The sequence below is a fragment of the Salvelinus fontinalis genome, chromosome 1, assembly GCF_029448725.1.
Source record: "Salvelinus fontinalis isolate EN_2023a chromosome 1, ASM2944872v1, whole genome shotgun sequence".
NCBI lineage: Eukaryota > Metazoa > Chordata > Actinopteri > Salmoniformes > Salmonidae > Salvelinus > Salvelinus fontinalis.
The window spans coordinates 27,742,346-27,764,986 of record NC_074665.1 but is presented as its reverse complement, the minus strand read 5'-3'; the positions used below and the strand labels follow the sequence as shown (position 1 = coordinate 27,764,986).

General features: G+C 42.1%; 2 protein-coding genes across 3 annotated transcripts; both read left to right on the top strand.

Moving 5' to 3' along the window:
- Positions 1-1,214: 1,214 nt before the first annotated feature.
- Positions 1,215-5,032, top strand: zgc:153169 (uncharacterized protein LOC767799 homolog). Of its 2 annotated transcripts, none has more exons than XM_055918221.1 (11): positions 1,215-1,398; positions 2,201-2,339; positions 2,432-2,570; positions 2,688-2,844; positions 2,946-2,991; positions 3,444-3,482; positions 3,668-3,756; positions 4,193-4,208; positions 4,297-4,358; positions 4,570-4,674; positions 4,815-5,032. In XM_055918221.1, exons 2-11 carry the CDS (start codon positions 2,231-2,233, stop codon positions 4,956-4,958), a joined length of 906 nt encoding a protein of 301 aa, XP_055774196.1. In that variant the 5' UTR covers positions 1,215-1,398; positions 2,201-2,230; the 3' UTR covers positions 4,959-5,032. The 2 variants fall into 2 exon arrangements, with proteins under 2 accessions (XP_055774196.1, XP_055774195.1); XM_055918220.1 differs by having other exon boundaries at positions 4,291-4,358.
- A 633-nt stretch (positions 5,033-5,665) lies between these two features.
- Positions 5,666-19,814, top strand: LOC129851719 (ras-related protein ORAB-1-like). The gene is made up of 6 exons (XM_055918218.1): positions 5,666-6,070; positions 16,502-16,574; positions 16,960-17,055; positions 17,452-17,547; positions 18,213-18,344; positions 18,610-19,814. The coding sequence occupies exons 1-6, from the start codon at positions 6,057-6,059 to the stop codon at positions 18,805-18,807; spliced, it is 609 nt and encodes a 202-aa protein (XP_055774193.1). The 5' UTR covers positions 5,666-6,056; the 3' UTR covers positions 18,808-19,814.
- Positions 19,815-22,641: the final 2,827 nt, after the last annotated feature.

The following is a 22,641-nucleotide window of genomic DNA, read 5'->3' as shown; positions in this document are numbered from 1 at the left end:
GCGCCCGTGTCGGGGCGAGGGGACGGTTTAAAGTTATACTGTTACATATGTTACCAATTGAACGGCATCTATTGAAGGATAGATCAATGTTAAAGTTTACATAGCTGGCCATATATGGATGTTACATTTTACTTTATGGGTTGGTTATGTAGGCTTCTTCTAACCCATCGCTTTCTACTACATATAATAATACGATTAAAAGATATCTTTACATTGAAAACCAAAGTCTATCAGAATTCCAGTCATTCCAATAAATGTTATACCCCTTGATCTTTAAGAATAGGACTTGGAAATATGGAAGTATAGATTAGCCAAATTGCTTTACCTGAGCATGACCCCAAAACGGAGGACTTACTAAACAGCCCTACTCTGTTGTTTAGGATTTTGTTGTCATGGAAGACTGATTGGGCTCATTGATTCGAGTTGAAAAAGAAATGCTGGACACATGGAATGGCACAATTTGAGCACTACTGAAAAGGGCTATTTACATGTGAAAAATGAAAGCCATATGCTGCATTTGCTACAGGCCTATTGTTTACATTTTTGTTAGTGACACTTTGATATCTTGAGCTGTTTAAAGGGCGAATCCACAGAAGAAACAATATCAAAAAGGTTGCCCCACCTCTGTTTTGGAGAAAAAAAACACTCTCAGCATAATAGACAGAGCTATGGATGCAAGGACTGACCATCCATGAAATAAAAATGATTGTTTTAACCATGTCGTCATATGCTGAGGTAGTGAAGAAAGTAGAGGAAGGTGGGTCAGGTGGAGGGATCCTGAGAGCAGTGGTGTGAGTGGTAGAGCTGTACCAGTACAGAGAAATAAGCCAACAATTGATATCTGTTTCAGTAAGATTGGATTTTTAGCATTTACAGCAATGATTATTAACTGTACTGCGGGGATGGAATGTAAGTTGCAGAAAATTGAGGTTATGGTGGTAGCTGCAGAGAGGTATTTGGGTGTGCGAGACTTGACGTCAGAAGAGTTACAGGGTGTGTTAACTGGTGGTGTCCCATCCTTTCAGGCTGTTGGCCTGAAGTAGGACTAAATAGATTTAAATAGTGGAGTAGGGTGGTTTTATTAATTAATATATATTTATTTATTTGTGAGTGTAGTGTTAGATGGTAAGGTATTTCAAAAAAATAAAAAAATAAGCAATGTATAAGAGTTAAACTCCAGTCTAGTAGGTGGCGGTAATGCAACATTTATTGGATGCCAACCACAGTTAAACCTCATCGAAGAAGAAAATCACTTTCGTTGGCTAGTGGTAGACAACATTCTACAGTGGTTCTATTTTTCTTGTTCTGTTTGGTAATATTGGCAGCTTAGTTTAACATAAATAAGCATAAATAACATATGTGAGTTGTACTGTACAGGCAAGCTGAAAGAGAACTAAGGTAGGCGATGTGTAGCCTTTGGACCCAGTCTCTCTAGCTGATTTTAGCAACGCGGTGTATTTACAATGCATACACTAGCTTTGAGCCCAATTGTATTGGGTTGCACAAAAACAGTGCACAGGAAGCCAGTTAAATACAATTCCATTTCGACTTACTGTGCCGGTCAGTTGGTCACTATGACGGGTAATATAAATAAATAAAGGTTATGCACATGCGTCATGTGGTCAAAAAAGGAACAACTTGTGGGGGACTTTTATTTTGACATGGGGTAAGCAGAGAAGAAATAGGTCTATTCTAATTCCCTGTTTTTGTGCAACCCAATTCAATTGGGAGGAGCAAGGCTAGTATATGTAAATACACCCCGTTGATAAAAGCAGCTACCCTCTTCCAAGTACTTATGTAAACAAACATGCAATAATCATTACAAGCATGGCAGTTGCATTACTTACACCAAGGGTTCTCTCAGGATCTAATGATGATTTGTAGCCTAGTTGTTATATCCAAAGTCATATAGAGATCTATACTGGTTGTGGTGAAATCAGTGGGTTTAATCCTTGGTCATGTCCATATTCAACAATCCCTTTTATTTTGCCCAGTAAATGCATAGGTAGGGATCTCTTGCTTTCACCAATCTAGCATTTCCAATGGTGATGACTCATGAAGGAAAGAAGATGATGAGAGGAAAGTGCTAGTAGTGCATCGTTAATCTATTTGTTTATTTACTCGTTTGTTTATCCCAGACCTTGGATGTGGGGACTTGAATTAGTATATGGATTGGGACTATAACCCTGTGTTCTCCTAGACCCAGTAGAGTTCTTCAGACAGCGGAACCATGGCAGCTGTGGGGACATGGGGTTTCTCTCAGCCTTCCGTGGAGAGAATACGGTCCCTGATTACCGCTGGAGGACACGCCACAGATGCTGTAGAGGAGGCCATGGCAGGTTGGCATGAGTTGGCGTGGGTGACTCACCTACTACAGTTCAGCAGTGCAGCATGTCTTATGTCCATTGTGAAACTCTTGTATTTCTTCCAGAGGTTGAAGATGATCCAAAGACCGGGCTTCACATTGTGGGGAGGGGAGGATTCCCTAACAGTGGGGGAGTGTTGGAGTGTGATGCTGCCATCATGGAGGGCATCACTGGCAGGTTCGGGGCAGTCGCAGCACTACGGGGGTGAGAGAACCACCTGCTAAAACCACTGCCATGGCATGGGAAAGAGATGTCTGTGAAAATGAATAGTCATAGGGAAACCCGTTAATAAATGTAATGGTATGAAACTATGGTTTCCAGGGTTGGGGCTCCGATGCGGGTGGCTCGTAGGGTGATGGACAGAAGCCCCCACAGTCTGCTTGTTGGGGAGGGAGCAGTAGCTTTTGCCCGGGAGCAGGGCTTTACTATAGAGCCCAATGACAACATGCTGAGTGCACACTCAGCCAAGGCTTACCAGGTACCAATACTCCTTGGGGGAAAATGGCATGGCTAACCATTTTAAATATAAATGACAGATATTGGAAAACTACAAATTATAACTCGTATTCATTCTTGCAGGAATTTCTGGAACAGAAGCAAAGTGTCAGTGGACATGACACACTTGGTGAGAACTGAAACTTTCTTTTAAAATTTTTTGATTTATCATGATCTTCCTGCTCATTGTAGAGCATTGAGTGACAATAGAACACCTACTGTAACAACTGAAAATGACTGATGTGACTGATACTTGTGCATTAAATAGTTTGGTCCTCTAGGGGGAGTCCTAATCCATATAATCCCATTAGTCTGGGTTGTATATTACATTATTTATGGATCCTAACCTGACACCTACCGTTTAGAATCTGGAATCTCTTTACAATAGTCTCGATTCTACACCTCTCCAATATCAAAGTTTCTCATCTAGGTTAAATAACCTCACTTTCCTTTTTTTTTTAAATTTATATTACTGACCATTCCTGCAAGACAAGTTGGTACAAAACATCTGTGGAACCAGGTCTAAAAGTGCAGGTTACATATTTAGTATGAGATCTAACAACTTCTTCCCTTTCTCAACAGGACTTATAGCATTAGACAACATGGGGAACATAACTGTTGGTGAGGAAGGTGTCTTCTGTTTTTTTCTCTTGCTCTTTCTTATTTATTATGTAAAAGACCTATTGCAAGCTCCAGTCTTTGAGTATTTATTTTCAGAATCTAGAGATACTTCCATAGCAGCTACAGTATGAGGTTAGGTTGTAGTATTATGATTCAGCTGATTTTGCTCATGTCCTGTTTTTCAGGAGTTTCTACTTCAGGGGCCCCCTTCAAATCACCAGGGAGGGTGGGAGACTCACCCCTACCTGGATGTGGCCTATACGCTGAACACATGGCAAGTTTACATCTACCAAAATCAACTCAATCAAAGAACTGTACACACTGATTAACTTCTTTCCCTCTGTGTTTTAGTAGCCTTTTCTGGATAATTGTATTGTGACATACTACACAATGAATCCATTTTACTGCATGTTTGTTAATCCTACAAAGATTGCAGGTTCATGTAAAGTTTAAATACACTATTGTTATGTTAATGTCTCGGTTTCAGTACGCTTAAAGGGAATCTCATTCATAGCCAATTCACCACAGTTTAACATCCTTATGATCAATTAAAAAAGCAAGGGAAGATGACAGTCTTATGTTGAATTGCAAGTGGTTTAAAATATTCCAACTGAAGTAACAGTCAGATTGCAGGTTCACACTAAGTGTAACAGGCACATTTTTCTATGACTGTCATCTCTGTCATTGTATAACCCTACTCACTTTTTCAGGTGGGAGCTGCGGCAGGTATGTGAACTATTTGGATGATCTTTTCTTTGACTGCTCAAATATATGTTTTATTATATTTTCTAAAGACTTCTCTTATCAGCCACAGGTGATGGTGATAAAATAATGTGTCATTGCCCAAGCTTCCACGTTGTTCAACTGATGAAACAGGTAGTGTTATGAGATGATCAAGTCATAAATCATTTTACTTTGTCAACCTTATACTGAGTCAGGTGTAGGTTTGACGTGCCCTGTGGTTGAGATGTTTGAGCAGCCACACTGTCCCATGAAATCTAACTAGCCAGCTATTATTCACACAGCATTAGCCTGCCTGGACCTTTTGGCCACCCTTACCTCAACTGACTCTCTGTCTCTCCCCCAGGGGTCATCACCCAACAGGGCCTGTTACACTGTCGTGGATGACATCATCAGGAGGACTGCCCCGGACAAGTGCTTTGAGATTGGACTCATTGCCCTGAATGTGAAGGTATCTTTTCTACTCTTAGTACTATATTATAGAGATACAGAGTAGTCATTGATATATAGATCAATTAAGTTGCACAAAAAACAGATTGGGTCTTTCTGTCTCCTCGACTCCCTAACACTATATTGAAACCTATCCTCTAGGGTGAAGTAGGGGCTGCCTCTTCAGTGGAGTTTCCCTACACATTCTGGATCCAGGGGAAGGACTATGTGGAAACAAGTACTCAGCTTCCAAATTCCACAGAAATGGAGGGCACAGAAAAATGTGACACATGTACAGTAAAATAAAGGGTGTGTCATTGTTATCAGTGATGTCTTGAATTGTATTGATAGTAATTGATAATAAAACTATTTTATGTTTACTATAAGGGTCTAATAGTGCTGTCTGAAATAATATTTTAAAGTAGGCCTACACACATGTATGAAAATAATGTTATAATGGTATGTAGCATACTTATTTTCCCCAATCTGTGGAAAGGAAGTTTCTAGCTTTAGCCTACTTGTGAAATTTTGAACGCCTTTAACATGCACAGTTTATGGGCTGACTGACTCATACCTGTGCAGGTGCTGACAGGTCTGACAGGTGACCACCCTAGGCTGACATGATGTCACTCACACTAACTATGACTCAACAATTCAGGATGGAAGATCCTTCTGAACGTAAACATTTAGCGAACCTTTGTCGGTGTATGATCTGATGTGGCTGGTCAATTTCATGAGGGAACTGGACTGTGCCTTCCGTTAGTTTTGCCATTTTATCCTCCATGTGGTCCTTGTCATTAATTTACTCATCCAACAGACCATCAGCGTCATACTGTACATTTGAGAACCTATTGACAGAGGAACAATTTGTTTTTTGAGCACTCATTTTATGATTAATTTAATCACATATGATAGACTTGATTAATCTTAATTAATCTAGAGGGGGCATGTAATTGATTTCCCCAGGCCAGAGTGATTCACGCCAAAATTTTGCCACGTTTCACTAGTAATGACGTAAGCTTTGACAGCAAGCCAAGGGGCAAACGAAACATCGACCAGCCTAGTTTCCTAGCTACATTGTCATTAGGGTAGTGTAGTCATATTCGGCACGGCAGAACATACTCAATACAAGAGGAGCCTTTAGGAACAAACTACGATTCCTGAGAATCGCTGATCTTGCTCTAGGTCTTCTCTGTTCAGTGTTTGAGTTGCTATTTCCTGGTTGATACTAGCAGCCATTTTGGTTTCAAGACAACTAGCCTGGGTTTGGAGGAATACCTTGCCAGCTAGTTAGTTACTTTTTTTCTCCAAAGGAATTAGCTAGCTAACTATTTATTTACATTTTTCAGAGCGAAAGGGAGTGCCGTTTTATAAGAAAAGGGGATTTACTGTGACGAGTCCAAGATGAATCCCGAATAGTAAGTACAGTAGCTAACTGAACGTTAGCTAACCTAGCTGTTCTGCTAGCTACACAGCTAACATTATCTGACCTGTTTGTTCTGTCCATCTAAAAAGTGCAAACTAGTTAGTTAGCTAGCTACCATTAGTCACTGTGTTTGTTGAGGTCATATGAACGTTTCACACAAGTTAATCAATGTCAATAAATGTGTTTACAGTCAGCTAGTTAACTTAGTTGCTAACTAGCACCGGCATAGTTATTCAAAATGAATTAGCTAACGTTAACTGCTAGAGCAGAGTAGTTAGGTTTAGTTGGTAACGTAGTACTGACTAGTTACCTTTTTATTCTAGTAGCCTGGCTAAGCGCATGTCAACTAGCTACGGTCTATGTCAGATATGTTGTGATTATCGCTAACGTTAACTTAACGTTATTTAAACTAGTTAACATTAGCCAGTCAAGTCAATATCCCAATGTGTAACGTTACATTACTGCAGCCTTTTGTGCACTTGTGGTCAATAATTAATGCTAGCTAGCTAGCTAGTTATATCTATAACGATTTCATCTGTGGCTATACCACAGTGGTAACTTAACTCCTTGCTAGTTAGGCAATGTAGCAAGCTAGTACACTGGTTGATGCTAGTTAACTACATTGGCAATAAACCAAATTAGTGAATTAAGCATTGTGATTCATTCTATAACGTTACATCTATGTTATTCTGTGAATTTGGCCCTCAAGTGGAAAGCAACTAAGCAATATGACAGGATAGGAATCAGTGGCACCCACCCACTCTCTACATCCTGAGTCAGTCATGTGTAGGTCACATGCAATATGACATGCCTCTTTCAACACACTCATTGGGATGTTGGGCAAGCCACGGGTTTGTCTACCATCCCTCTAAACATGTTGGCAATTACTGGAATCCTGTGGTTTAGACATATAGGTTGGTGTTTTATGATACATATTTAGTATGTATTTTAGCTCAGTTAAAAATCGAATCTATTCAACAGTCCCACTGCATGTGAACATCTGATTTGAAATGTTCTTCAGAATCTATTCTGATTACACAAGATAGTGAATATGCCTTTGCATTGCAAGGCTAGCCATTTCCTTTTTTGACATGCACACTAGGCTATTACCCCCATTTAGAGACAGAATAAAATTGATTTGAGACAGAGGTTTAATGGGTTCGCACTCAGATGTTGCATAAAGCTTCATTATTCAATGTTTATACATGTTTTACTGCATCAAGGATAGCGTACAGACGTTTCGGCTTTACAGCCTTTACAGCTCCCATACCCTATAATTCTGTTTCTTTTTGTGACAAATTTGTATACAGGTAGACTAGAGGGACCAATGATTAGCAGATGAGTGGCAACCCTGATTAGAAGCACCTGCTCCTCATCTGTTGTTCTTTAGAAATACTTTTTTGATTGAAAGAGAATTGTACCTACCTACCTGAACGTTAGCTGAACGTTAGTGTGTAGGTACAATTCTCTTTCAATCAAAAAAGTATTTCTAAAGAACAACAGATGAGGAGCAGGTGCTTCTAATCAGGGTTGCCACTCATCTGCTAATCATTGGTCCCTCTAGTCTACCTGTATACAAATTTGTCACAAAAACAAACAGAATTATAGGGTATGGGAGCGGGCACGAAGGGCAACTCGCAAATCAACTGCCCCAGGTGTCTGCTCATCTAAATACATCACATCAATTCATGAGCCAGCCCACCGCGAAGGACATCAGGCAAAGCCGTTCATAAATATGTGGGGCCAACTCATAAATGATATGCAAAATCTGATAAGAACATTGTTCTTGCACAGTCTAAATGTGTCTTATAGGAACAAGGTGAAATCTAATTCTTAGTTTAAACCGTGTGGAAATACATTATTCGTAAGTTATTGAACTTTTAAAGTCCAAAATTGTGTTTTCCTGTGTTATACATATCTACACTATGCAGTTGGAATAATACTGTGAAATTGATTACCTTTTAGTGTAAGAGTTGTTTGAAAAGAGTGCCTGAAATTTCAACCTGTTTGGTGGGATGGACTTTTGGACTCCCATGGTGACATCACCATGCGGTAAATTAGTTAATAAACCAATGAGAGAGAGTTCCAAACCTCTTTGCCAATAACAGCACATTTTCCCCCTCCCCACTCAGACCTATCCTAAACAGTCCTAGCTAAATTCTTGCTTGAGAAATTGACCTTTGCTTAAGAAGCTATTTTTGTTTATTTTTGACCATTTTTATCTTAAAACAATCACGGTAAAGTACTTATTTGTTACCCATAAATGATTTGGTATTGAGATAACAGGGGCCGCGAAACGGGCATTCTATCAGCAGGCGGTGCTCTTGACTGATGTGTAGCTACTTTCTCTGGTACTTTTCTCGGTGTAGCCTACTTTTATTCAATTAAAATTCAAGATTAACTTCAAGCAAAACATTTAGGAAATGTAGCTGGCAGCATTCTTTCTATGATAAACATTATAAATATGATGGCTATGCATCGTTTTTGCTGAAAAGACCTTGCTTTTTCATTGTACGCTCGTGTGGCTGTACTTGTGTGGCTGCTAGCCAAATAGCGTTGCACATCTGATGAAAATGAAGCTATTTTCTGCTGAATGTGTTGCACTTATGTATTTTCTGTGAAGGAAAACTAGTTGTATGCCCCTTACCACTCTTGAAGCAACAACAACAAAAAAAATCTCATAGATCATCAAAATAAATAAATCATATTACATTTTTGGACTCATTCAGCAGTTTTTACCTAATGTTTAATTAAGTAGAGTACTATTGGAAATGAATGTGAAAGTTAATTTATATTCCTAAAACATAAGTTGAAAATAATGCTGTCGCTGCTATATATCTCACACACACACACACACACACACACACACACACACACACACACATTTACATTTGAAGTCAATAGAGCGAGGGCAAACGTTTGGGGTGTATGCGGTGTTTAAACTAACACTATTCAAAGGCCACACAGAATCTCAGAATACTTTTTATATCACTGGTTAGAAGAGAATTTGCTGAAGACCTTCATCCAGAATGTCGGATGGAAGTTTTGCGAGGCTGCCGAAACGGGGAAGGAAACAAATCAGTTGCTTTGTTATTCAACTTAAACAAATCACCACCCGCTGTAGGATATCAACAGTGACTCGGGTTGGCTTCTATTTGAGTGATAGTTTGACTCGCAGATCCATGTATTGGTGTGAGATCAGTTACTTTTATACGGAGAGCGGCTTGAATTTTCCCTGCCATTTGAGTTTGAAACGTCCTAAGACGGCCAGCGCGTATGACACAATCATCTGTACAAAACCAGTGATATTGATCTATTTTAAGTTGATTGTGTCATTATTTTTACTATGAGCTTGTATACTAACATCACTAATCTGAGGTAGAAATGATGTGTAATTACCCTCAATTCGATGTAGTCAACGTGAGGTTGTGTAATGTAGTAACACACACTGTCCACGTACAGGAAATTGCCGCATCTTAAATGAACATGTTTTCATGACTTTGATGATATAATTTTGAAGCCCATTCAAAAACATTACGGGACTAGATTTATTAGTCGACTCCAATGGCAACAGCTAGTCTTACTGGGGTCTGACACGATGAAAAAGGTCAAGACTTTACAATTTACATTTTATTTAATTAACATGTGTTTGCATCTATCAGTTACACATGCATGTCAGTACATACACACAACAAGTAGGCCACATGGGGGAGAGGCGTTGTGTCGTGAGGTGTTTTTTTATTTGTTTTTTGAAACCAGGTTTGCTGTTCACTTGTGTTATATGAGATGGAAGGGAGTTCTATGCACTCATGGCTCTGTATAATGTACCAGGAAGTAGGCTGGACTTTCATAGGGTATTGTCCCCAGCCCTTAACACCTCCCTCAGCTTCTTTTGTTGCACTGAAGTCCTCGCAAGAGGTAGGCTACTTATCCATCCCCACACTGCTTCCATGGACTCAAATGCACCTGGTCAACCAGAAAAACTATCTTTGGGGTTCTCTGAGTTCCCAGTTAGTAGCCTGCAGAAAACAGGCTATATCTGATGCAGTATGTTTTAGTGATGGGGGGAAAAATCGATAGTTAAATATCGCAGTATTATTTGACATGCAAACTCAATATTAGGAACGTGTTCATAATGGTTGTACACTTAGTGTATAGTGAGCATTAGGTTTGGAATATCAAATCGCAATACATATAATCGTGAGAATCGCAATAGATACCGTATCGGCACTTAAGTATCGTGATAATATCGTCTCATCAGATTCCAGGCAATTTCTCAGCCCTAGTGTGTATTTTTGCAGAGCACTTGCTTTCAGTATCTTTTGCCTTGCTCTAGCCCATCTTTTGTCTGCCGGAGCTGAGCAGCTGATGTGGAAATCGAATAATGGTGGGCGGTATCGTGTTTGGTGTGTCTGTCTTTGCAGCATACAAAGTGTCATCCAATCCCACTTAAAACGCTGACTGTGATACTGGGGCGGACAGATTTTTGCTGTAGGCTATTTCCCCCTCTCTTGCAAGACCAGTCAGCGGTACTACTAGCCTTTCACAGGGCCTGTCATTGTTGTCCTCAACCATCTGCTTAACGAAGACTGCATGACTGTAATTCATAACAATGGGCGAGGGGGGGGAAAGGACAGGGAGGCAGGAAACAGGGCTGCCTCAGAGTTTCTTAGCCTTTGTGCTGGGTCAGACTAGAGCGTCGCCCAGGTTCCACCGAGCCTGCCTGCCTTCCTTTGACTACTGGAGAGAGTGGAGGAGGGTCCGATCTGAAGTTCTGCTGAATTCCCCTCTACTGTGGAATGCTTAATCAGCTTACTGGAGTTTCCGTACCTTTCTGTGTTTAGCCTAGTTGTATGGCACATTGCGTAGCACATGCCCCTGTTAAATAAATACAGAATACCGTGTGGGGGGGGTTGAGAGAACTCTGTGTGTGTGTGCGCCTCGGTTAGATCTGAACATGAGTGGACAATAGCTGTATAGTTTGCTAGAGGTTTGTCTTTTGCTGGTCTGACCTATTTTGATAGGCAATGCTGATAATGCTTCCCTAATTCACACGGTTGTGTGAACAGGGACAGGATGTATGGAGTGGGACAGGAGTGGGACAGGATGTATGGACTGGTAATGCTCAGCATTTTGTTGTTGTCATGGGTTCATCCTACTGGGGTTTCAGCTCATATACAGTTGAAGTCGGAAGTTTACATACACTTAGGTTGGAGTCATTAAAACTCGTTTTTCAACCACTCCACAAATGTCTTGTTAACAAACTATAGTTTTGGCAAGTAGGTTAGGACGTCTTCTTTGTGCATGACAGAAGTAATCTTTCCAACAATTGTTTATAGACAGATTATTTCACTTATAATTCACTGTATCACAATTCCACTGGGGCAGAAGTTTACATACACTAAGTTGACTGCCTTTAAAAAGCTTGGAAAATTCCCAAAAATTATGTCATGGCTCAAGAAGCTTCTGATAGGCTAATTGACATAATTTGAGTCAATTGGAGGTGTACCTGTGGATGTATTTCAAGGCCTACCTTCAAACTCGGGGCCTCTTTGCTTGACATGAGAAAATCAAAAGAAATCAGCCAAGACCTCAGAAAATAAATTGTAGACCTCCACAAGTCTGATTAATCTTTGGGAGCAATTTCTAAATGCCTGAAGGTACCACGTTCATCTGTACAAACAATAGTACGCAAGTATAAACACCATGGGACCACGCAGCCGTCATACCGCTCAGGAAGGAGACGCGTTCTGTCTAATAGAGATGAACGTACTTTGGTACGAAAAGTGCAAATCAATCCCAGAATAACAGCAAAGGAACTTGTGAAGATACTGGAGGAAACAGGTACAAAAGTATCTATATCCACAGTAAAACGAGTTCTATATCGACTTAACCTGAAAGGCCGCTCCGCAAGGGAGAAGCCACTGCTCCAAAACCGCCATAAAAAAGCCAGACTACGGTTTGCAACTGCGCATGGGGACAAAGATCGTACTTTTTGAAAAATGTCCTCTGGTCTGATGAAACAAATAGAACTGTTTGGCCATAATGACCATTGTTATATTTGGAGGGAAAAGGGGGAGACTTGCAAGCCGAAGAACACCATCCCAACCGTGAAGCATAGGGATGCATCATGTTGTGGGGGTGCTTTGCTGCAGGAGGGACTGGTGCACTTCACAAAATGGATGGCATCATAGGAAAGAAAATGATGTGGGTATATTGAAGCAACATCTCAAGACATCAGTCAGGAAGTTAAAGCTTGGTTGCAAATGGGTCTTCCAAATGGCCAATGACCCCAAGCATACTTCCAAAGTTGTGGCAAAATGGCTTAAGGACAACAAAGTCAAGGTACTGGAGTGGCCATCACAAAGCTCTGACCTCAATCCTATAGAACGTTTGTGGGCAGAACTGAAAAAGCAAGGAAGCCTACAAACCTGAATCGGTTACACCAGCTCTGTCAGGAGGAATGGGCCAGAATTCACCCAATTATTGTGGGAAGCTTGTAGAAGGCTACCCGAACATTTGACCCAAGTTAAACAATGGGTAACCAAGTTAGGCAAAGCTACCAAATACTAATTGAGTGTATGTAAACTTCTGACCCACCGAGAATGTGATGAAAGAAATAAAAGCTGAAATGAATCATTCTCTCTACTAATTATTCTGACATTTTACATTCATAACTAAGAACAGATATAGCCCTTGGTTCACTCCAGACCTGACTGCCCTCGACCAGCACAAAAACATCCTGTGGCACACTGCACTAGCATCGAATAGTCCCTGCGATATGCAACTTTTCAGGGAATTCATGAACCAATACACGCAGTCAGTCAGGATAGCAAAGGCTAGCTTTTTCAAACAAAAATTTGCATCCTGCAGCACTAACTCCAAAAGGTTTTGGGACACTGTAAAGTCCATGGAGAATAAGAGCACCTCCTCCCAGCTGCCCACTGCACCGAGGCTAGGAAACACTGTCACCACTGATAAATCCACGATAATCGAGAATTTCAATAAGCATTTCTCTACGGCTGGCCATGCTTTCCTCCTGGCTACCCCTACCCTGGCCAACAGCTCCGCACCCCCTGCAGCTACTTGCCCAAGCCTCCCCAGCTTTTCCTTCACCCAAATCCAGATAGCAGATGTTCTGAAAGAGCTGCAAAACCTGAACCCGTACAAATCAGCTGGGCTAGACACTCTGGACACTCTTTCTAAAATTATCCGCCGCCATTGTTGCATCCCCTATTACCAGTCTGTTCAACCTCTTTTTCCTATTGTCAGAGATCTCTTAAGATTGGAAAGCTGCCGCGGTCATCCCCCTCTTCAAAGGGGGTGACACTTTATACCCAAACTGTTACAGACCTATATCCAACCTGCCCTGCCTTTTCTAAAGTCTTCGAAAGCCAAGTTAATAAACAGATCACTGACCATTTCGAATCCCGCTGTGCAATCCAGTTTCCGAGCTGGTCACGGGTGCACCTTAGCCACGCTCAAGGTATTAAACGATATCATAACCGCCATCGAAAATTTAAAAAACAGTACTGTGCAGCCATCTTCATCGACCTGGCCAAGGCTTTCAACTTTGTCGATCACCGTATTCTTATCGGCAGACTCAACAGCCTTGTTTTCTCTAATGACTGCCTCACCTGGTTCACCAATTACTTCTCAGAGTTCAGTGTGTCAAATTGGAGGGCCTGTTGTCTGAACCTCTGGCAGTCTCTATGGGGGAACCACAGGGTTAAATTCTCGGGCCGACTCTTTTCTCTGTATATATCAATGATGTCGCTCTTGCTGCGTGTGATTCCCTGATCCAGCTCTACGCAGACGACACCATTCTGTATAAATCTGGCCCTTCTTTGGACACTGTGCTAACAAACCTCCAAATGAGCTTCAATGCCATACAACACTCCTTCCGTGGCCTCCAACTGCTCTTAAACTCTAGTAAAACTAAATGCATGCTTTTCAACCGATCGCTACCCACCCGCCCGACTAGCATCACAACTCTGGACGGTTCTGACTTAGAATATGTGGACAACTACCATTACCTAGGTGTCTGGCTAGACTGTAAACTCTCCTTCCAGACTCATATTAAACATCTCCAATCCAAAATTAAATGTAGAATCGGCTTTCTATTTCGTAACAAAGCCTCCTTCACTCACACCGCCAAACATACCCTCGTAAAACTGACTATCCTACCTATCCTCGACTTCGATGTCCGTTACGAAATAGACTCCAACACTCTACTCAACAAACTGGATGCAGTCTATCACAGTGCTATCCATTTTGTCACCAAAGCCCCATATAGCACCCATTCGTCGCCAGACCCACTGGCTCCAGGTCATCTATAAGTCTTTGCTAGGTAAAGCTCCGCCTTATCTCAGCTCACTGGTCACGATAACAACACCCACCCGTAGCACGCGCTCCAGCAGGTATATCTCACTGGTCACCCCCAAAGCTAACACCTCCTTTGGCCGCCTTTCCTTCCAGTTCTCTGCTGCCAATGACTGGAACGAATTGCAAAAATCGCTGAAGTTGGAGACATATCTCCCTCACTAACTTTAAACATCAGCTATCTGAGCAGCTAATAGATCGCAGCAGCTGTACACAGCCCATCTGTAAATAGCCCATCCAATCTACCTACCGTGTCCCCATATTGTTTTTATTTACTTTTTTGCTCTTTTGCACACCAGTATTTCTACTTGCACATCTATCACTCCAGTGTTATTTTGCTAAATTGTCATTACTTCGCTACTATGGCCTATGTATTACCTTACCTCCTCACGCCATTTGCACACACTGTATATAGACTTTTTTTATATTGTGTTATTGACTGTACGTTTGTTTATTCCATGTATAACTTTGTGTTTGTCGCACTGCTTTGCTTTATCTTGGCCAGGTCGCAGTTGTAAATGAGAACTTGTTCTCAACTGGCCTACCTGGTTAAATAAAGGTGAAATAAAAAATAAAGTGGTGATCCTAACTGACCTAAGACAGGGAATTTTTACTTGGATTAAATGTCAGGAATTGTGAAACTGAGTTTAAATGTATTTGGCTAAGGTGTATGTAAACTTCTGACTTCAACTGTAAATGAGCATAGCCTGAATTGGTGTATTTTAGCAAGCATCAGTGGGCCAAGGAATGGTGTTTCACCGATCGTTTGTAGATCAGTGTTTGGGCAAGCTCATACCCGGTTATTACGCTGTGAAAGCCAGTTTGTTAAGATGTTCAATTTTGAATCTAAGAACACCATCATTAAGGCTACCACTGTCTGTCACACGTTGATATTGGTGACCATCACCAGAGCTCACAGCCCCAATGTCAACCCAGTCTTAAGTTCACACCTCAGCCCTCACCTCTTCCTCCTCACTGTGAGTTGCTGCGCAGGTACCCCTGCCTATTTCCACCCAGTGTGCACGTGCCTACGTGTGTCTGACTGTGTCTCTGTTGTGTGCATTTTCATTTAGGCTATTTTTTGTGCAAGTGGTTTGTCTGCGTGTTGTGTGGTGTCTCTCACACCGGATCAAGGTTAGCAGCACTCTGAAACCTGAGCCGATGAACTACAGAGAGCTTTAGCAAATTCGACAGCAGCTCTGTAAAAAAAAATCATTAAACGCGCATCAGGCTGATATGACATGAGCTCGATTAAAGAAGGCTTCTTGGTGAAGTTGAGCAAAGGCCTACTGAGTGTTTACTGTATTCCAGTTGACATACTATGCTGTCGGGCAGTCACAGGGCCGTCTTCATCCTTTTTGAAATGCCATTGTCTGAGTGTGTATCACATGAGCACTGAAACGTTGAGCTCCCCCACAGATATTTAGTTTTGCTGATCGTGCACAGATCTGTATGGTCATAGCAGCGTGAGGTTTCATTTGCCCGCCAAACCCGACGTTTCACTGTCTGCTGAAGTTGCAGACAATAGATGTCCGTTGAAATCTCGACTTTTCTGTACCAAAAAGGTATGCAGGATTGCATCTCTTTGTGTTTGGACTCGGGCTTGAATTAGCCTGGTTTCAACTTGGATGTGATTGTCTATAAAGGCGTTTTAGGCGTTAGGCAAGCATTATAACACATCAGACTCATCTTCTCTGTTGATTGTATGGTGGTGTGACCAAAGTAGTTCTGCTGAGAGTTAATCCAACACAGTATCTTGCCCAAGGCACTGAAAGCAATAGAACCGCAATGGCGTCTTTTGAATTGTCTGACACAACACCACAATGAAATCTCTCCTTGAGAGACGGTGAAGCGAGAAGAAACTGTTCTGTCTGAGGAAGCCATCAGAGCTAATGCTGTCTATAGAGTTTAGAGGCAAGCGTCCAATGGTTTCTGACAAGGCTGGCATTATTTTTTTTATTTTTTTCTAGCTACTTTTGTTGGAACTGTGTGGGGAAACCTGGAATCCTGTTGTTTTAAAACATCTCTCTACTCTCCACAGTGACTATTTATTCAAGCTGCTCCTGATCGGTGACTCTGGCGTCGGAAAGTCTTGTCTTCTGCTCCGATTTGCAGTAAGTGTTCTGTTAATCCGTCCATGTCTCGTAGCCATTCATAAGGTGCTCGTCGTCAATCATTAGTTGTTCCAAGTCTGACCTAGTCATATTAACAATAATAATTATAGTCCTCATAATAATAATGTAATATTGGACTAAAATCTGAAGGTAAGAACTGGATGCCCTGTAATGTGAAAAGGTCAAATCGATCACAGAAATAGTATTAATACTCTGTGTTAAATCAACATTTTCTGGTTTACTCTCCTACTGTAGCGAATGATCCTACTTTTTGATTCCTTTCTTTCCCTCTAGACTGAGAATGTATGAAATGTTAAGGATTTGTACTTTGAACAGGACGTCTGCATGTTCCCACACCGACTCCTCCCCTGTCCTTTCTCCCCAGGATGACACATACACAGAAAGCTACATTAGCACAATCGGAGTGGACTTCAAAATACGAACTATAGAATTAGACGGAAAGACTATTAAACTTCAAATCGTAAGTGCTTCCCCCCCGACCACGTCTCTATTGTCCTCTACTGTGTAAAGGGGAAGCTCCAAGTTACCCTAACAAGTATGTATTTCAGGATCTGGCCACATTTGGACCAAAAAAATGCCATTGTAGGCATTTTAGAACCTAACTCTAGACTGTTCACCAAATATCCAAAGGCAAAGGCCTCCTACATTATTAAGCCTATCACGGTTGACTACAAAATGGTGAATTATCAGTTAGAAATACCCTTCTCTCATTTGTGTGTTTTGGTCTTATTTGTCACAGTTGAATGTGCTATGAAGCAGCATCTATTTGGCAGAGGTGTGTGTGGTGTGTGTGTGTTTGGCCTTCCCGTATTTGTGACGGTGACTGAGCGTCTCTGCTGTGTGTTGACACTGACAGTGGGACACGGCGGGGCAGGAGAGGTTTCGCACAATCACATCCAGCTACTACAGAGGAGCCCACGGCATCATCGTAGTCTATGACGTCACAGACCAGGTCAGTCTGCCTCTTTAGCACAGTCCACCTTTACCCTTTCACTGTGTTTGAGTTTTCTATATTATTTTCCGCTATTGTTTTTAATTGAAATTCCGGCGTGCAGGTTAACTAGTATTTTGAAAGACTAAGGCCTAGATTCAATCAGAGCAAGCATTAACCGGTGATCGCCGAAAACCGCATAGCTGAGGTTTTCGCGGTGTCAAAGGTGTAGCTGCGTTGGCGCTGTCAAATCGGTGAGCAGCTGCTCTTGATCATTGTCCCGAAGCCACATCTGTGCCACTCACGTTAGACGTTCAGAACGAGAAAGTGTAGGTTATAGAGAAATAATGATGCTCAAATAGAAAATCATTAAACATAATAATGAGGATTTCTGTCAGCCAAACCGAGGTCTTGATTACATCACACGTTCCATTGTTTGCATTTGTAAACATGGCTGCATGGGGTTTCTCGTAATGCGACTCTATGCAGCCAATGGCAACGTCTGCTTTCGGTTTAATGCCAGGTGGCGCTTTTGGATTTGAAAGCTCTTAACGCGTTTCCACCTCCGACACCGCCAAAACAACCACTATGCGGATATCGGCTAAAGCGGATCTGATTGAATAGAGCCCTTTACAAATATCTTGCCCACCCTGACATGCTGGTTTTGATTCTCTTTCTTCTTCTAGGAGTCCTTCAATAATGTCAAGCAGTGGCTACAGGAAATTGACCGTTACGCCAGTGAAAACGTCAACAAGCTATTGGTAGGGAACAAGTGTGACCTGACAACAAAGAAAGTGGTGGATTACACAACAGCAAAGGTAAGGGCTTCCATCAAAGTCAATGGGTTATCAGATGGTGCAGGAGTAAAGTATTTTTCTATTTAACTATTTGAAAAAATGGTCTACAGCTGTGGTTTCCAAACTGTCAAATTTGATATTTTGTTGAGGCCCCCAAACTAACCAAATGTGTCTGGACACAATCGAATCTTTGTCTGCAACCCAGTAGTAAAATAGTAATAGTGTACAGTACTGTCACGAATGCAGCAGTTCCTCTAACCCAGTCTCTCCATTCCATTCTTTGCAGGAGTTTGCAGACTCCCTGAGCATCCCGTTCTTGGAAACGAGTGCCAAGAACGCCACCAATGTGGAGCAGGCCTTCATGACCATGGCTGCTGAGATAAAGAAGAGGATGGGCCCTGGGGCTACGACCGGAGGCAACGAGAGGTCCAATGTCAAGATCGACAGTACGCCTGTCAAACCTGCCTCGGGGGGCTGCTGCTAAGAGGGAGAACCCCACCAACACCTCTACCCTCACCTCAACCACCCCCCTCCACCTGGCCCCATTCTCCACCATGCCTCACCCACCCAGCTTAACAGTAACTGAGCGAGAGTGTGAGAGCGAAAACAAAATTAAGTTGCCTGAATTTGTACTGTAGCCGTACTACCAACAAAAATGTATGGTTATCACCCTCCCTTTATGCCCTGGTAGTTGATGATTAGTAGTACTTTCCAGGCTATCAGCAGTCAGATGGTCAGCCACTCACTGGACCTCCCCTGGCCCCCTCCTGGAGTGGCTTTACCCCCCCCCACCCTTATCCGAACCTCATCAGAAACAATGGATTTCGTTTGAACCCCCACCCCCATCTGTGTGAAGGTTAATGAGAATAATGTGTGCGTGTCTATCTCACTGCATTCCTACTGCAGGGTTGGTCTATAGTCAAATTCAATGATGTTTTGTTATTCTGTTCCCCTCTTCTTCTTGGTTATTTTGCTGTTTGTATCAGCAAGTGTAGATCTCTGTCTCTTTTGAGGGCGTTTATTCGCCAATATGCGGTCAGCCAACTGCACAACAGTGTCTCACTGTCTCGCAAAAAAGTCTAGTGAAAAATATGTACATATACATTGTGTGTGTGCGTGTGTGTGTGTGTGTGTATATATGTAAGATCTGATTTGCTAGTTCTGTAGACTTCAATACATTATCGGAGTAGTCTTGACTTAATCTCTGCATTAAATTTGTCTCAACATGTCACATTTAAACTGAAAAATAAATGTTGTACTTTCAGACTGTATGATACGGAAAGATCTGTCTGCGATTCTTGGTGGAGATGTAGGAACATTTTGTTTTTAATAATTTATTCTACATTTATATGGCAAATATATTGTACCAGTAACTTAGACTCTGTATGCAAATTGGCCATTACCTGTGGAATATCTCAGTACAGAATTGCATATATAAAACACTATGTTCTTTTTTCATAATAAAGGCAACTGAATACAGTTTTAAATGAACTCAACCATTTCTCTTGCACTGTTTACCTAGTTTGACGTGTGTTTGCTGTATGGATAGGTGTGTCTAGCTAGATTTGTGCTATATCACAGTGCTCTGTTGTATGTCCAGATAGCATTCTGTGGTAAAGTCAAACTACAGAAGGTCAGAACAAAATTCCCATGTATCCCGAATCCCTAAGGTACACCAGCTGCTAAATTCAGACACATTCTAATTATTACACTCTACACTGATTGTACATAAAATCAAGTGGCTATACAGTGTGAGGTGTACTCAGTAGGAACAAGTAGTGTAGTTTTCACCAGGTATTTTCTGTAAATGAGGATTACAATAGAGGGAAGAACAAAGTTTTCCATGGCGTTTAAAAGTTCTCATTCGAAGTGCACATTACCCTCATAACATTCACAATTGATTACTACAGTAACAAAGACGCTGATTAAAAACGCGTTGCACATTAAAGGCTTTAGGTACAAGTACTGTATGTCTTAATGCACTTTTCATCCAGGTTTTCCACGTTCTGGCACAAAGTGCTAACTGCTAGGCTACCTGCAGCCCTAAGGCCACTGAATGGTCCAACATCCTACATTACAAATCTACAATGATGTGTAGTGCAGACCACGTTCTAATATGGAGTGAGGAATAACGCTTCACCATCTGGCAGTCCGATGGATGAATCTGGCTTTGGTGGATGCCAGGAGAACACTACCTGCCCGAATGCATAGTGCCAACTGTAAAGTCTGGTGGAGGAGAAATAATGGTCTGGAGCTTTTTTTCATGGTTTAGTCTTGGTCCCTTAGTTCCAGTGAAGGGAAATCTTAACTCTACAGCATACAATGACATTCTAGACGATTCTGTGCTCCTGTTTCAGCATAACAATACCCCAGTGCTCAAAGCGAGGTCCATACAGAAATGGTTTGTCGAGATCGGTGTGGAAGAATTTGACTGCCTGCACAAAGCCCTGACCTCAACCCCATTGAACACTTTTTAGATGAATTGGCACACCGATTGCGATCCAGGCCTAATCGCCCAACATCAGTGTCCAACATCAGTGTCCAACCTCACTAATGCTCTTATGGCTGAATGGAAGCAATTCCCCACAGCAATGTTCCAACATCTAGTGAAAAGCCTTCCCAGAAGAGTAGAGGCTGTTATAAGAGAGGAGAAGAGAGGCTGTTATAGCAGCAAAGGGGGGAGCAACTCCATATTAATGCCCATGATTTTGGAATGAGAGGTTCAACGAGCAGGTGTCCCCACATACTTTTGGTCGTGTTCTGTACCTTGATTAGATAAGTATTCACCCCCCTGAGAAAATACATGTTAGAAACAGCTTTGGCAGCGATTACAGCTGTGAGTCTTTTTGTGTAAGTCTCTAAGAGCTTTGCACACCTGGATGTACAAAATTTGCCCATCATCTTTTATTTTATTCTTCAAGCTCTGTCAAGTTGGTTGTTTATCATTGCTACCCTGAAAAAATATATAAATACAACATGCAAAGTGATGCTCCCATGTTTCATGAGCTGAAATAAAAGATCCCAGAAATGTTCCATACGCACAAAAGCTTATTTCTCTCAAATTTTGAGCACACAGTTGTTTACATTCCTGCTAGTGTGCATTTCAATAAGCTGATGAAACGGCATGATCATTACACAGGTGCACCTTGTGCTGGGGACAAGGCCACTCTAAAATGTGCAGTTTTGTCACACAACACAATGCCACAGATGTCTCAAGTTGAGGGAGCATGTAATTGGCATGCTGACTGCAGGAATGTCCACCAGAGCTTTTGCCAGAGCATTGAATGTTAATTTCTCTACCATGAGCCATCTACAACGTAGTTTTAGCGAATTTGGCAGAACATCCAACTGGCCTCACAACCACAGACAACGTGTGTGGCGTCGTTGTGAACAGAGTGCCCCATGGTGGCGGTGGGGTTATGGTATGGGCAGGCTTAAGGTACGGACAACGAACACAATTGCATTTTTTATAGATGGCAATTTGAATGCACATCAACTCAGTTTTTTTATAGCTGGCCATGGCAGAACACTGACATTCCTGTCTTGCAGGAAATCACGCACAGAACGAGCAGTATGGCTGGTTACATTGTCATGCTGGAGGGTCATGTCAGGATGAGCCTGCAGGAAGGGTACCACATGAGGGAGGAGTATGTCTTCCCTGTAACACACAGCGTTGAGATTGCCTGCAATGACAACAAGCTCAGTCCGATGATGCTGTGACACACCGCCCCAGACCATGGCGGACCCTCTACCTCCAAACCGATCCCGCTCCAGAGTACAGGCCTCGGTGTAACGCTCATTCCTTCAACGGTAAACACTAATCCGACCATCACCCCTGGTGAGACAGAACCACAACTCGTCAGTGAAAGCAATTTTTGCCAGTCCTGTCTGGTCCAGCGACAGTGGGTTTGTGCCCATAGGTGGCGTTGTTGCCGGTGATGTCTGGTGAGGACCTACCTTACAACAGGCCTATAAACCCTCAATCCAGCCTCTCTCAGTCTATTGCGGACAGTCTGAGCACTGATGGAGTGATTGTGCGTTCCTGGTGTAACTTGGGCAGTTGTTGTTGCCATCCTGTACCTGTCCCGCAGGTGTGATATCCGGATGTACAGATCCTGTTCAGCTGTCCGTCCTGTCTCCCTGTAGCACTGTCTTAGGCGTCTCACAGTACGGACATTGCAATTTATTTCCCTGGCCACATCTGCAGTCCTCATGCCTCCTTGCAGCATGCCTAAGGCAAGTTCACACAGATGAGCAGGGACCCTGGGCATCTTTCTTTTGGTGTTTTTCAGAGTCAGTAGAAAGGGTGCAGGATGCA

Excerpts from the sequence above, each read along its gene's own strand:
- zgc:153169 (XM_055918220.1), top strand. The coding sequence starts at position 2,231 with ATGGCAGCTGTGGGGACATGGGGTTTCTCTCAGCCTTCCGTGGAGAGA. Across the intron at positions 2,571-2,687 it reads GCAGTCGCAGCACTACGGGG|GGTTGGGGCTCCGATGCGGG; the intron begins GTGAGAGAACCA and ends TATGGTTTCCAG. Across the intron at positions 3,483-3,667 it reads CATGGGGAACATAACTGTTG|GAGTTTCTACTTCAGGGGCC; the intron begins GTGAGGAAGGTG and ends CCTGTTTTTCAG.
- LOC129851719 (XM_055918218.1), top strand. Across the intron at positions 17,056-17,451 it reads AGACTATTAAACTTCAAATC|TGGGACACGGCGGGGCAGGA; the intron begins GTAAGTGCTTCC and ends TGACACTGACAG. Across the intron at positions 18,345-18,609 it reads TGGATTACACAACAGCAAAG|GAGTTTGCAGACTCCCTGAG; the intron begins GTAAGGGCTTCC and ends CATTCTTTGCAG.